General features: G+C 40.1%; 1 protein-coding gene across 2 annotated transcripts in view; it reads left to right on the top strand.

The window, feature by feature from the left end:
- The window catches only part of abca4a (ATP-binding cassette, sub-family A (ABC1), member 4a), a 51816-nt gene that overhangs the window by 7845 nt on the left and 28169 nt on the right, over nt 1-15802 (top strand). For both annotated transcript variants that reach the window (XM_033638889.2, XM_033638888.2), the window contains exons 7-11: nt 118-315; nt 6185-6274; nt 8460-8694; nt 11151-11290; nt 14590-14706. In XM_033638889.2, the coding sequence (XP_033494780.1) occupies nt 118-315; nt 6185-6274; nt 8460-8694; nt 11151-11290; nt 14590-14706 (780 nt within the window). The remainder of the gene's footprint in view (nt 1-117; nt 316-6184; nt 6275-8459; nt 8695-11150; nt 11291-14589; nt 14707-15802) is intronic.

The raw sequence follows: 15802 nt of genomic DNA, 5'->3' as shown, positions 1-15802 counted from the left end.
GGAAAGTACTGACTTGAGGTCACGTAACACATCACAGTTCAATATTCAAGTTCAGTATTTATATGTTTAAATCTTCCAATCTAACCTAAGTTACCTGTCCACTTACATTTCTCCTAGTTTGCCTTTGGGGTTCCAGCCTTGCATTTAAAGGACATCGCCTGCAGCCTGACCCTGCTGGAGCGATTCCTCATTTTCCCCAGCCGCCGTGGACTCTACGCTGTTCGCAATGCCATGTGCATCCTCACCCCACAGCGGCTGCAGATCATTGAGGACAAATTCTACGCCAATATCGACTTTTTCAAGCTCTTCAGGCTGGTCAGTCTTGGCTGGGATGTTAGCAATATACTGTAGAGCAATTCTGAAAACTATTGTAGATATATAACACCTTCAGTAGCTACCCTCAGTAGGATGTGTGCCAAGACTCATTGCTAAAATCTACAGTCTGTTATTTAAAGGCTTAGATGTTTTAAAGCCACCCGTAATGGTCTGATTGTATAATGCTCATAGAAACATCATTTTAAACGAGTGAAATGCATACATTTGACATAACTTGGCAGTTATCCATTTAGCTTATGAAAAGAGAAGGCCAGTATAAGTGGTTGGATGATTCCCATCTGGGGCGTTGCCATATTTAGCTCATTTGCAAAGATCTTCAATGGCTATTCACAGAAGGCTGAGCCAGCTGCTGACTGGGTGACTTGAGGTTAAGCTGGCACAAAGCAATTTTGCAAATGTCATATCCTGCCAAATACTGTATGTGCAGGATATGACATCTGCAAAATAGTTATCAAGCAGTGTGATTTAAGTGTTAAGTTTTAACCACAGTATGGGTCTGATTAGGCATTAATCTTGTTGACAAGTAAATGTATGAAGAGCTTTTGTTGTTTAAGTCTAAAGGAAACCTACTGATGTTCTTAATAACAGCAACATATTGTCATGGTCGACATTTTACAGCCATGTTTATTATACTTAGACTGCACCCAGTATGGTAACACTTTAAACTAACATCATTAATAAATCGCAAAATAACACTAAATTAAACTTTAGTAAATAATTATTTTACTTTTAACAAAGAAAATGAAATGATCATTAAAATGTTTACTATTTTTAAAAAGTGATATTATCTTTGTAATTTTGACACTTTATTTTTGCACACATTATAACATGTTGTATCTTACTATCTTACTATATCTTACTATACAATGACGAAAACTCTGTCTGTGTGCCTGTTCCACGTTTTTCTCCTCACTGACTTGGTCAATCCATGTGAAATTTGGCACAGTGGTAGAGGGTCATGGGAGGATGCGAATGAAGCAATATTACATCAATTGGCCAAAGGGGGGCGCTATAGCAACCGATTGAAATTGCAAACTTTGAATGGACATATCTCATGCCCTGTATGTCGTAGAGACATGAAACGTTGCACAGAGATGCCTCTCCTCATGAGGAACAAATTTGCCTCAAGAACCCATAACTTCTGGTTATATAGATTTTCCGCCATTTTGAATTTTTTGAAAAACACTTAAAATCGATCTCTTCCTAGGAAGTTTGACCGATCTGCATGAAACTGAGTGAACATAATCTAGGGACCAATATCTAAAGTTCCCTCTTGGCAAAAGTTGGAAAACTTACTAAAACTGAGCTTCTATAAGGCAATGAATATTGCGGAGGGCGTGGCTCATCACATATAGGTGTATAACATCTCAAGGGTTTCACCGATCACCACGCAACTTTGTAGGCATATGACCACACATAATCTGAGGGGACCCCTCCATTATTGACCCCATCAAACAAAATGGGAGCGCTAGAGAGCTCATTTCTTATCTAGGCCTAACCGCCATATGGATTTTTACTAAACTTGGTAGATATGTAGAACAGGACGCCTCAAGGTGATTTGAGAAATTTCACTCTAATTGGCAACTGGGTGGCGCTATAACAACAGAAAAATGCTTAAAAATGGCTAAAATGCGACCGATCGCTGTGGCTCCCCCTGTGGCCCAATGTTTGGTTTTTTTTTCTTCTAATTTTTCAAGTCATGGTATGGTATGCTGTACATAATCATGGAAACTGTCAGTGTGTCATTCTGTCAGTCAGTCATTCTGTCTGTCCCACATTTTTCTACTCACTGACGTGGTCAATCTATGTGAAACTGCATAGGCATTGAGGATTGACATAGGTAGAAGGTGACAAAGCTACCAATGGGTATGGATTAGTATGATATTAATTATTTGTTAATATATATATAAATATTTATAAATATATTATAAATACTGTTAAGGGCATCGATAAGTATTGCGACTTTATAATGGCCACCTTAATAACATTTATAGATGATTTACAAACCAATTATTAACAATTAACAAAGTGTTACAAATATGTGGTCCATCTATCTAGAATTTTTCATACAGTTTTTTTCATTTACAAATGCCTTCTGAAAGGTTTACTAAATCATTTTGTAATCATGGAATTTCTATGACTATTAACTATTAAAATAACATAAATTATAGCATTAAACATAATTGTAAATGTTTATTTTATTGTTTGCTAACAGTAAAATAACTTTAATAATAATGGTTAAAGTGTTACCCAAAATAATGAAAGAGCTTAAAGAGGTACATCTACTAGCTCAGAGTCATCATGCTTTAATGCTATCCCTCATCATTGACTCACAGCTTCAGCTCTGTATCAGAGAGATGCCCCCCTTTACTTTGTACACTCAGTGTATTAGCTGATGGTTGCAGCTCATGTCTGACTTCACATCAGCAGTCTGTGCTCAAATCACATCTGGATCGAAACTTAACAAGCCCACACAGGCCTATCATACAGCATGTTTAATGTCGGGAGCCGCAATGGATAAACAGCTGGTAGTATTTTTGTAAGAGCTCTGACTCACAGGGTGGGACAAGCAGTTCTCAGGGAAATGCACGTTGGCTTTGTGTCTAAAGTAAATAAAGTCTACTGCAGTACATCATTACCCAGGAATGTTAAAGTGACAGTATTTTAATATCTTAAAGATTCTGTATGTGGCATTCAGAGCGTTAATATAGCAGCAAATCACTGTTTGCTCTGTAAAGATATAGTTGAGTAATAGTCCTGCCATCTGTGTGTGTATTGTTATCCGAGCTTCTCAGTATGTTAGTGCATGTGTGTATCCCACAGGCTATTTCATCACTGCCACTTTGCACTGCGCTCATACAGCACTTATTGCTTCTATTGGGATGATGATGTTAAAGTGTAGCACCCACCCTCTGGTTCCACCCTGCTTAAGACTGTCTGAGTAATTAATTCTTTTCTAAATACAGAAAACAAATTTGAGACAAACTTGAAAACTGCAAACATAAAAATGACCTCTAGAAATGAATCAGCTAACCTCACTTAGTTGAGGAAATTGCTGGGAAGACCTTATTACTTTTAAGAAGGGCCTTACTTATCTGCATGAGACTTCACTAAGAGTGTGCTGTAGCTCAGCCAACACGCGTCAGATAGGTGCAGGTGATGTGAAACAGCCATGAGCATTAGCTGAGCAGGCAGACCTGGCCTCTGTGTGTAATTAGCTTAGTGAAGAGACACTCCTCTGTTTGGTAATCACAGGGCACTTACAGTAAACATGTCCCACAATGAGACAGACAACAATGGCTGACCTCTGCTTCATCTTCATCCAGGTACAATTACATGGGTCTGAGCCAAGTGAGTTACGTTGATTGTGTGTCTTGTACTATTGCAGGTAAAGCTAAAAAAAAGTGCTTGATTTTGATGCCATTTATACCAGCAGGAACAACATCACAGCAGCTTGTGTTGTTTTCACTTGAGTGAGTCAGTGTGTGTGTGTGTGTGGGTGTGTGTGTCCTGGAGACACCTGTTACTGTTACTACTACAGAAGCCATTTTGAGTATTTGGCCAGTAGTTGTCTTATTGTCTGTGTACAGATTTGGTCACAATGGTGCAAGATGCAGTCATGAAACCTTACAGCTGTGTAGCCGATATCAGAATGAAGGCCTCGGTCAAGACAAGCGTAGTCTGAGTGAGGGGGTGGAAGAAGGGGGGCAGGAGATAGGGAAGAGGGCCATTACCCCTCCACTTCCATCACAAGATGATCTCAAGTTTTCAGACAAATTCATTTCTTCATGTTGAATTGTGCTTAGTGTATAAATTCAGTAGCTTTCTTTGTGTAAACAGTTTGTTTACAACGTCCCTACCTGGAGGGATGGAATCATCTGAAAAAAAAATGTCCAATTTCCAGTTGCTCAGAATTTCAGGGTAGAGGCCGAACCATGATTTGCGTTCATGTAATGACATTCCATCATATACTCAAGATTCAAAGTGCGAATAGCAATATTATGCTTGTCAACTCTCAGTGTTAGATCTTATTTAGTTTGGGTGATGTACATCAGACTGCAGGGGCATTTCAGTGTATTGATATGTGAGTGCAGCTGCAGTTTATAAATGACTGAATTTTGGGTGTACAAAATCCTGCATGAGTGAAATCAGAACACAATGACCACAGCGAGAAAAGCCAGCATGGTGAGATGATGCTGACTTTTGGAACCAAAAGTAACCCTTCAGACATGGTATCAAGACCCTGTGTCCACTTTGTGTGTTTCCACTGCAAACAGTACCATTAAATGTGGGCGGGGTTGTTGTCACTCACTGCTCCGTCCGGCACTCACTGTATTTCTGCACCTCATTTATCGTACACAGAATGAGGCTGCACACTGACAAGGATTAAAATATATGCAGTTCCCTTTTTCTGGTCAAAATGAATATATATTGCTAAATGTTTGAAGATCCACTCATTACTTTAAGTCTGTGTCATCCAAGAGAGACAAAAAACAACTTAAGTAATGGTCAAATTTAAGGTGTGTTGATGGATTCACATTGTCAACTCATGCATTGAGTAACATTACAAGTTAACGTTCGATCTTAAAAGTCGTCGGCAGTCGGCCCAGTGAATTAAGTTTTTTTTTTCTCTGACTCCAGCTGCTGTGAGAGGCAGCAAAACATCCTTTCATTTTATAGTTACAGTTTACGAATAAAACTCTGCACAGTATGAACAGTGGTTACATGAGCCTCAAAACCAGCCACAACTCAGCCCTGAGCAGAGTGACCGTCCTCTACTGACCAATCAGACTGCAGTGTTCACAGCTCCACCTTTTAGCGCCAGATCTGTGTGCTAGGTACCCCAACAGAGGGGGGACCAAAAATGGGGATGGTGCAGATTACAGTTCCATTGGTACCATCCACAACTTTTCACAGTGGAAATGAAAAAATGCGTACTGAACTGAACTGTACTGAACTGTACCAAACTTATTGGTGGAAATGGAGCTTTAGTGGAAAATGGAGGTTTGAAAAGATCAGAATGTTATTGAAAGTTAGTGGTTGTTCAAAAAAGATCCCTAAAAGACAGAAAGCGTTTTAGGATGTTCCAGTGTTTAGGCATTGTTTGGTATTGTTGCTGGATGATGAAGCAAACTCTTCAGGAAGGTGGGAATGTTTGTCTGTGCTCACTGCTTGCTGATAGGCTCAATCTATATATGTGAGAGGGAAGGATGTCTCTTCTGGCAGCTCTGTGTCTTGGCCTCAAGCTGCTTCCTGGAACCTTTAGCCCATTGTGTTGTGAGCTGGCTGGAAGATCCCTGGGCCAAGCAGCAGATCCTCAAGTGAAAGCAGTGCTCAGCAGATACAGCACATGAATGATGAAGGCAGTGTTCAGGTGTTTCTCTCTGGTCCACCAAAACATGTTTATGTCACAACATATTTTAATCACCTAATTCTCTATGAATCTGTTTATAATACAATATTTTTTACGTTAATCTGGTGGAAATTGGCTAGGAATAAGTTGCTTTACAGCACTGAGACACATTGCTTTATGGCATAAAACAAGAACTTCTTTATTTTGTCAGACAAAGAAAATAAGACAAATACTTTTAAGTTGTGTCATGCCACCTGGTCAGACTGCTTTTATCAAGTATCAGCTCAGACAAACAAAGTGACTCCAGGGAGGGGGACAATAGTAACATCCTCTGTGTCAGAAAACAATCAGGTTCTTGGGAAATGTGGGGTTATATTTGAGAAATACTGCACGTGCAAAATGCAAACGTTTGGCGATGAAATGTTTGCACCAAGTAAAAGTGGCAAATATGTTGAAGTATTTATATTAAGATAATGTATTTATGTTTCTCTCCAGCTTCCTCGTGTGCTGGACAATTACTCAGAAGGCCTTGAAATCCGTCTCTGGGTACGGGTCGTCTCTGCGGTCTCGGACAAACTGCGAGAGGTAAGCCATGGCCTGTGCAGCCCCCAGTATAGCTCCACTCAAAGTTCACTGCCTGCTATATTTAGCTGTCAGGAAACAGTTGCTTCCTCTCGCCTGAGATTTTACGCAAACACAGACAGTAGGGGGATTTCATTTAGTGCGTATGAGGAAGGCTAAATCCAGAACAGCTATACCTCTTTAGCTTTAAAAACAGATAGATCATCATAATGGGATCAACCCAATGGAAACATCACAGAGGCTGCAAGAACAGGTGAAGCCTCCAGATGTGGAGAAGGTTAAACATCAGGAGTGATTGAATGGTTTGTTTGTGTTAGTCTTTCTCTCAATGACACTGAGTCCATGCACATTGTTATTCTTCTCCTTAGATTACCCTTATCACTGTTTTCACTTTTAGCTTGGTCACTGCTGAATAAGTTGTCTTATTTATATGTTTATTCTAAACATCCAGCACACACTGGCGTGTGGAAATACTGTTTTGTTTGTTGTGGATGTTTCTATGGAATATTTGGTGAAGCTGACAGCCTGACATCCTGTTGGCAAGACACTTGTCTTTGTCTCGACTGTAGACAGTCTGCAGTCGAGACAGACGACGTGCAACAAAATTGGAAAAATAACCTCAAACAAAACAAAAAACAAACAAACTTTGTGATCAAACAAGGCCAAAAAAGAAAGAAACATAACAGTGTCACCTTATCTCTAAAATATCAACAACAACCTCATTTACAGCTTTGTGACAATGCATTTTTCATATGAAGTTAGGAATTAAGTTAAGAACTATTTAACATAGAAAGTAACACACAATGAATGTTGTGTCAGCACTGATCACTGTAAGACTTGAATGTAGTAGATGTTTTCACACATCTACTTAATATGTACTGTATATGTATTTTTTAACATTTTCAAATAGACTGAATTAAAAACTGTATGTAAAATTGAAATCCTTATATATATATATAGTATGAGCAACACATTCTCACTCCGACCTTGTCACATATTGATGTGCTTTGTCATGGACTTTCCACTAAAACACATGGTTGGATTTAGGCAACAAAAGCAAGCTCTGGATGTTGACAACTTTGGAGTAAGACCGGGCTCGTATGAGATATAGTGGCTGATGTCATTTTGTTTGAGGTAATTTGATTGGCTGTAGCTGCTGTAACTGTTTTGTTTAAAGTTTTAATTTGCTGAAGGCCTCTTCATTTTTCTCCTCACCCCAAGGGCACAGTTACACATGAGCAAAATGAACATAGATTAATAAGTTAAGTTAAGTTTAAGTTTATTAATTACTTTATTAATCCCCCTGAGGAGAAATTCAATGTTTTCACTCTTGCTTGTCAATTACACACAGGTCCGAAAGACACACACATGCAACACATGCAAACATTTCATGCAACATATTCACCCCCGTTCACTTCAATTCAATGCAAGCAAAAGGTTGAATAAAATATTTACTACTGGTGGCGAAGCAAATTCTCATCTTTGAGTCATGTGAAGTTCATCTTTAGTGAACTGTGACAGGCAAAGTCGCAGCCTCAACTAATAGCAAAGACTTATGTGTGGTTGACCCTGTTTGTTGCCTTGTCTCACCAGCTGACACTGTATGATACTGGCAAGAAAAATGGAAACTGCCCCACATGAGAGATGCTGGCAGTGAATCAGTAGAGTCACTATTTAATAGATAGCTAGCTAGCATTCAGCACCTGTGGCTCAGAGGTAGAACGGGTCATACACTAATTTGAAAATGAGCAGTTTGATCCTCCAGTCCGAAGTATCCTTGGGCAAGATACTGAACCCCAAATTGCTCCCGATGGCTGTTCCATCAGTGTGTGAGAGCGCGTCAATGGTGACTGAGTGGCAAGTGGCACCTTGTATAGTAGCCTCGGCCACCAGTGTGTGAATGTGTGTGAATGAGTGAATGTGACATATAGTGTACAGTAAAAGCACTTGGGTGTAACCTATGTAACATATCGGAGTCAAGAGACTTGGTTTTGGCTTTAGGTATTGTTTATTGTATTTTTCAACTTTCAGCAAAACCCTGCATACCCAAAATAACTCTTCAGCATCATCAACTCATGTTACTATTGGACATATCTTTAACATGAAAGAACTGCCATGTGTTAAATCTCAAAGTGAACACTTCTCTGCTCTCATTTAAGATCTGTTGTCCTTGTTTATCTCTCCACAGTTATTCCAGATGAATAGCTCCAGGGAGCTCCTCCAGGCTGTGACTCCTCTCTTCCAGAACAACCTTTCCTTGAGGCAGGTGATGGCCGCTGCCTCCAGCCTGGTGTGTGGCTACACTGAAGGTGCTTTCTCCAGAGTCACCTCTTTTAACTGGTACGAAGACAATAACTACAAAGCCTTCCTGGGAATCAGCAGCGGCAGGGCACGGGCCAGTGACACATATGACAACAGCACCAGTGAGTAGACCATTTATTAGTGCACTGGTGTGACACATATTTGAGTAGGCGTTGTTCCAGTCTCAAGCTTTTGGTTTTACTTTTAAGCCAGAGGCTTTGTTGTTGTGACTGGAACATCGTCTGTGTCATTTTTCTGGAGTAATTGTTCTTAAATTTCTGTTGAATGTCAGTGGATCTACTGGTTTAGTGTGACAGACTCATGAGGTTTGAACATTATCACTTTAATTACCTCTGCCAAGAATTTTGAATGCAATTTGGTGCAAAACAAAAATCGAAACAACAAGATAAAAGCTAGGTTAGTGCTGATCTTACTCTAGTGGAACCCCCATGAGATCATTTCTAAATCTTGTTATGGCCCATATATTCTGGCCACCTTCTGAAATAGAAAGGCAAAGTCTCTCCCCTTCCCATGTCCTCCATGGGAACTTATTTTGGAAAAAAATATGTACAGTAGTCAGCGGCATGAGATGAATAATTTTAAAGGGCCAGTGTGTAAAATGGGTTGAAAACAGTGACATCAGTGGTCAAATTCTAGATTGCAGGGCTCACTCGCTCACCCCTCCCGTCGGGTAAATGACGGTGGCCTCGTAGGGACAAAAAGCCTTGCGCACGAGTTTTTCAGGAGTAGGTCTATCTAGCGATGAGGTGAATGTTTATTTAGAAATCTAAACCACGTTACCATATTGTAATGAATCCCTCACGAGCAGGAGACCAGAGGAGCGTAAAGGCCAGTTTATTTGAGCACTCCAAAAACTCCAGTAACACTCCAGAGGGTAAAAGACTCCGTCCCAAACTCTGACACTTCTAGCGTAACAGACACACTTCATACACACATACTCATTTACCATTCCAAGTGGGGACCCCCCTCCCCACTCTCTGCTCCACCAATCTCCAGCCCGCACACTGACTGACAGCGTAGCCGGTAAACAGAGCTCAGCTGTTTATTTAGCCTAGCAATATCTCCGGACTATAGTAGCTGCAATGGACGACTTTGAACGCGATTTTGAAGAGTTTCTTGTAGCGGACACAGACCCAGAGCCATACCTGTTTGAGCCGGAGCATACAGATGAGGAACTCCATGTGTTTGATGCTGAGCGGGCGAGGAGAGAGGCTGAATGCACAGAATGGGATTTGGTGCTACTGCTACCATCGTTGGGGAGATAAATCATCAGGAGGAAAAACGCCGCAGAGAGTGCATCACAAGGAGTGAAGCTGCGTCTTCTCTTCCTCGCAGATGACGGTTCGGGTTCATTCTCTCCTGTTGCATGGTAAGTGTGGTCCGCAAACTTTATAACTAAAAAAACTTTTCACTACTCTCTATCGACGAACTACTAACACTCTCTGCTGTTTCCTCCTCCTTCTTCCTTCCTTCCGCTGTCTTCGTTGGTTCATTTATACACGCGAAACGCGTTCTCTGGCTGGCTGGATTGTCCGCTCGGTCTGCCATACATACATGGCGGCGCAAGATGGCGACCTCTCTAAAGCAAGGCCCTTGCTATATATATATATATAAAAGCATAATTATAAGGCTACGAAAACCAAACAAATTTTATTTTACAGCGATTATACACTTGTATAAACATATTAATGGGTAGAAGATTCAGATTCAGATTCAGATTGACAGTAAACCATGCCAAATATTACACACTGGCCCTTTAAGATCCCATTTGAATTGTGCCATGAATTACACATATGTTTGTCAATTTCACAGATTATTTTGCAAGTCAAGAAAGTTGCAGTTTGTCATAGTGCCTATTAGTTTTATGTGAAACTGCTCACTACACCTCTCATCTCACACAAAAGACATCAACAATACCAGCTAGCTAGCTAGGTGAATTAGCCACGCACATGTTCCACGCACAAATGTAATGTAATGTATTCAGTGACTCCTGGTCTTTTTATCTGCTTCAGTAAAAGAGAAAATTATGACGACAAACCGTGACTCTCTTTACACGCTAAATTATCTTTTAAGTTGTGACCATCATATGTGTAATTCATGGCACAATTAAAACGGGATCAACAAATTGATTTGTCTCTTACCATTAACTATCGTAAGCATTTTTTGGGGGGGAAATAAGTCAACTACAGATTTCATCCAATCATCACCCCACTAGATATGGTATATTTTATATTTTTAACACATATTTGTCATGGTATGTATCATACTTCTTGTCTCGTTTTGTAGTTTTATGTATGGTGTTTAATTGTGCCTTTTTTTTTCTTTTTCTTTTTTTTTTTTACAAACCATAGAAGATTTTCTTTTTAAATCTCTGTACCCTGGATGCCACTAATGGCCTCTGCCCCAGCACTACAGATAAAAAATAGTTTTTAGCTAGTTTCCATACTAAATTATCAATAAAATGAAATAAATAAAAACAATTTATCTCTTATGCCATCTGCCATATTCTCTTTCAATAGTTTGTATCAGTTATATAAAACATAACCTTTCCCTGCAGCTCCTTTCTGCAATGATCTGATGGAGGAGCTGGAGTCCGACCCCATCACCAGGATTGTGTGGAACTCTGTCAAGCCCATGCTGATGGGACAGATCCTCTACGCCCCCGACTCGCCGGCTGTCCGGCAGATCATACGAAATGTAAGCAGCACGGGCCACTTGTTGAAGGCAATACTGTAATACAATATTCCAGTGAGTTATTGTAGTAGGATTCTGCACATACACTGAGAGCTTACTCTGTCTCTTATATCGAGTTTCTGTTAGACAAGACTTGATGCATTTTACTTTGCGCAGGTTATTTTGAATGTATAACATATATATAGAGAGAATAAAAAATATATAGTAACAAAATATCCCAGATTACCACCTTCATATGATTTCTGTCACCTCATGACATCCACATCTTTGATTTGGAGCAAGAAGCTTTCAGTAGTGAACAATGCATTTTCCCTCCAAAGGAGATCAGCTCTCCTCATGTCATGTCCAGCCCTTTGTGTCTCGATGTAGATACTTGTTGGTCAAAGCCCTTCAGGGGGGCAGCAGTCATGGATGGCTTGGTTGCAATGGAAGAACACAGGCTGATCAGTTGTGGTGACTACCACACAGTCTACTGGCGCCACAGCTTTTTCAGTGTTATGTAAGCAGTAAGGGACCATCCGTAAAGACGTGTGATCACGCACACAAAGACACACACTTGCATTTCCTCTTTCCTGACCTTTAATGCCCTCTTTGTTTTCCTCTTCCCTCAGATTGGGATCTTAATTGTACCAAGAAAGTAATGACTAAAGGGTTAAGTCATTTCTTTACTAGACTGAAAACATGGCCTCTGTGGGCTCTTTGTTTTCTTCCTCTTAACTCTGTCACGCATCACTTTGTTTCAGAAGAAACTCCAAGTGAAGCACCATGCATTTAAACATATGTTTTCACGCTTTATGTGACTGCTCTTGTGTATAATGATGAGGTATACTGGTTTCCTCTGCATCCCACCATCACTGCTACTTTACTTGGTTACTCTTAACAAACACAGGAGGAACACACAGGCCATATCATTCAGATCTGCGTAAAAACCTTGGTGCTTCTTTTCAGTTAAATTTGATATACTGAACATTTTCAGAATTAAAATCAGATTCATTTAAAAAGTAAACTAGCAAACCTCATAGTTCAGTACGTCTGAGCTCTTATTTCTTTAGTGTTTTATGCTCCAAAATGGCAGTGGCCCAACATACTGTAATGTCAGACCATTTAAAAGGTGTGTCTTTAAAAGCTTTATATACTGTTTTCTAGCCAGTGGTGCCCCTAAGGGGGGGCCAGAAGGCGTGGGGGCATGGCCCATAACTGAAGGCTGACATTACTGTCTTTAAGAAGCTGTGCTGCGCTCATTTTTTTAAGCTAGCATGAAGGTAGTGATATCATTTGAAACTAAATAACCTAAGGCATCCATGTGTAACAACCATGTTGGCGTTGCTTGTTGTAAAGGGGGCTAAAAAATGCTCCACAGATAGGCAAAATTTTGGGAAAGGAATTATTGGCATGGTGATTTTCAAAGAGGTCCCTTGAACTTTAACCTCAAGATGTCTCAGTTGAGTTCAGTTTTATTTTTAAAGCCCAGTATCACAAATCACAGTTTGCCTCAGAGGAATTCACAGCATATGACATTCCTCTGTGCCTGGACCCTCACAGCAGATAAGAAAAAACTCCCCCAAAACAACCCTTTAACAAGAAAAAATGTCTGACTGTACCCACAAATCTCCCCAAAAATTGAGAAAGTTTGCTCTCAGTAAATGTTTTTCCCTACATTCAATGAACTCCGTCAAATTACAGCTGTTTATTTGTCTTTTTAAGAAAATTGAAAACCAGCCTATATTGGAAGAACAATGATTTGCCTATTGTATATGTACAGATACCTAACACATTATTGTGGAGGTTGTTGTGGAACTCAAAATAGAGATCAAGATAATTAGTGTTATTAACTGTAAAATAAGACACCAATGTGCATCACTGTGCAATTTTTAACTCTCTATATTGACATAGTTTTCAGCTACCCTAAGCAAATTCTTAAAATTCAGTTATGGCTTTTGGTTTTGGTGTGACACCCCAATATTTTCAGTGGCCTCAAATGGCCACCACTATGAATATTTGTGGGGCACCCCTGTATCTGGCATCTTAACAAATACAGCTGTATGAGTGCTAGTCTTACATAAATGGTGTAAAAGAGCCCAGCATTCATGGATAGGTTTAACCAGATGACCAATTTTTAGTACTTCTCGGCTATGAAAAAGCATAGGCATTTATTCAGTTGTCTTATGGTCGGCTCCAGACACCCCCCAAAAAAACAAAGAAACATCAAAGAATCAAAGAATCAAAGAATATCAAGAATAGCTGATAGGAACCATGTTTGCAATGGTGTTGGAGCCGTAAGCAAACTCCTTGATATGTTTGTTACCCTCTTACATAGAGCGGAAGATGCATCTGATTAGGTCATGTCAGGGCACCACAAGTGTTTCATTAAGTTTAATAGATAATACTTTCAGAAGTAAACTTAGTACATGTGCTCACAGTAGGTATATGCTAAGTTAAGCACAAAATACCTCACATCTTGGCCAACTACAAGATTCGTCCACTGCCCCCTTGAAGAAATCACCTCAAGTAATCCCCTCACAGTCCTCCTCCTGCTTTTGCCTGCCATTTTAAACTGCCTCAGGGAATGAGGAAGCACTCACTTGTGGGAACCTGACTGGGATTCACTGGGCAGGCTGAATGCATTCGGCCAGTTGTCACCAACAGCCTCTATTGTCACCCCGGCTCCATTGTCCCCATTGTCACCCAAAATCAGACACACACAAGAGGAAGGCGTTTAATTGGGTGTACTCTTGAGTGCTTTCATCCCCCACTGCACATGACTGAATACTGAAATAGCCAGCCTTTGGTATTTGCCTCACAAAGCACTGTACCCACACACATCCAGGGTTTTAACGATAAGCGTGCAGTAAATATTTGACGATTTGGCACAGAGTGCATTTGTCGCACAGTTGCTGGTTATCTGAACAGGCCCGCGGGAATTCTTTGTGTGAGAATGTGTGTGTTGTCTTTGCAAAGCCTGTTTTCACAGAGAGTTTAATGTGGGAATGGTATGTAGGAGGAGATTAGGAGAACTGCGACAATGTGTGCATTTGAGTTTCTGAATGTCGTGTACACATGTGCACGTGTGAGCGATTCAAAGTTTCCCCCAACATGTTGATTTCTTCTATACATGTGTGAAAATGTTTGTATTTGCATATGTTTTACATGTTTCTGAATGATGTGCACCCTGATATGGACATTTGTGAGAATAGTTGTGCGTGCATGTCTATTTTTATAACAATTTCCTGCCCTTTGATTGTTGAAACACCAACCGCTTGTTTACATACATGTGCACACACACATTTCTATTTCTACCACAGGCAAACACAACATTTGAAGAGCTGGAGAGGCTGAGGACGATGGGTAAGGCCTGGGAGGAAGTGGGTCCTCAGATTTGGGCTTTTTTCCAAGACGGAGTCCAAGTCAAGATGATCCGGGTAGGACAGCAATATAGTGTGACTGAATAATTGGGTATAAACAGTACACCATAAATAATGACAACACGTATCAAGTAAGTTTCTACCTTGTCTGGTAGAAACTCCTTTAATATGCAACCAAATATTGGGAGAAGACAAAAGATTGCAAGCAAGATAACTGCATTTTAAATCACAGCTGACTTTACTTCTCTTGTGGTCTAAAATTACATCCACATAAAAGCTCCTCTGTACCAAATACAGCAGATATGATCAGGATTCGTGTTGCCATTCAGCCGACATCCAATGCCAAACAATTGTCCCTTTCAACGAGGTGATTAATGATGTTATTTTATCCTGATCTTTTCCTCACTGATCATTTTTGCCAAGGCCCCGGGAGTTCACATAGTTTCCTGCTTGAATACAGAACCTTATCTTACCTAAATATGCCATCTCTTTCCCTTTTCCATCCATCCCCTTCTCTTTGAGTGTCTAACTTTCCCTGTTATTCCTCCTTTCTGCCTCCATCATTTTCTTGTTTTTGTCTTTGTTTGAGTACCTCTTACGTTATAATCCTCCTTGTTATACCTTTTCCTGTGAAAGACAAATGTAATAACACTGTTAATGCTTTGATCAAAGGGACAGTTCACCCTAAAATCAAATAGACATATTTTTTCTCGTACCTCTGGGTAGTGGCGTAAGGTAGTTACCACAGGCCCACTCCTGTGACGGCCCCAGTGCAGGCTTGTTACTAGTTATAAGGCACCATCACAGGCAACTGTTTATAAAAAAGCCAAAGGAATCTATTTTAGGGAGCTTTGCTACTTTTTCCTCCTGTTCGTTTCTCTCTTGTCCTTTCTTAGCACCGCTTTTATGTTTAAAAGGCATGTGTGCTTGCTGGAGTTGCAGATATGCTCAGCTTGTCAGTCTTGACTGATTTTGAGCCTGAGCTAGCTACTGTATGGTGTTGTCTTGTCACATGATCAAATAGAGACTCGACATTAGGCAACATCAACGTACATGTTACCCAACAATCATAGTAATCATACAGTTTATTCATGGTTTTTATATTTCATGTAGAATAAGGATATAATTTTGTTATAGGTTGCTACTGAATATT

This window comes from Epinephelus lanceolatus, chromosome 20 (genome assembly GCF_041903045.1).
Source record: "Epinephelus lanceolatus isolate andai-2023 chromosome 20, ASM4190304v1, whole genome shotgun sequence".
In the NCBI taxonomy this organism is placed as follows: Eukaryota; Metazoa; Chordata; class Actinopteri; order Perciformes; family Serranidae; genus Epinephelus; species Epinephelus lanceolatus.
This window is presented reverse-complemented; position numbering and strand designations above follow the sequence as displayed.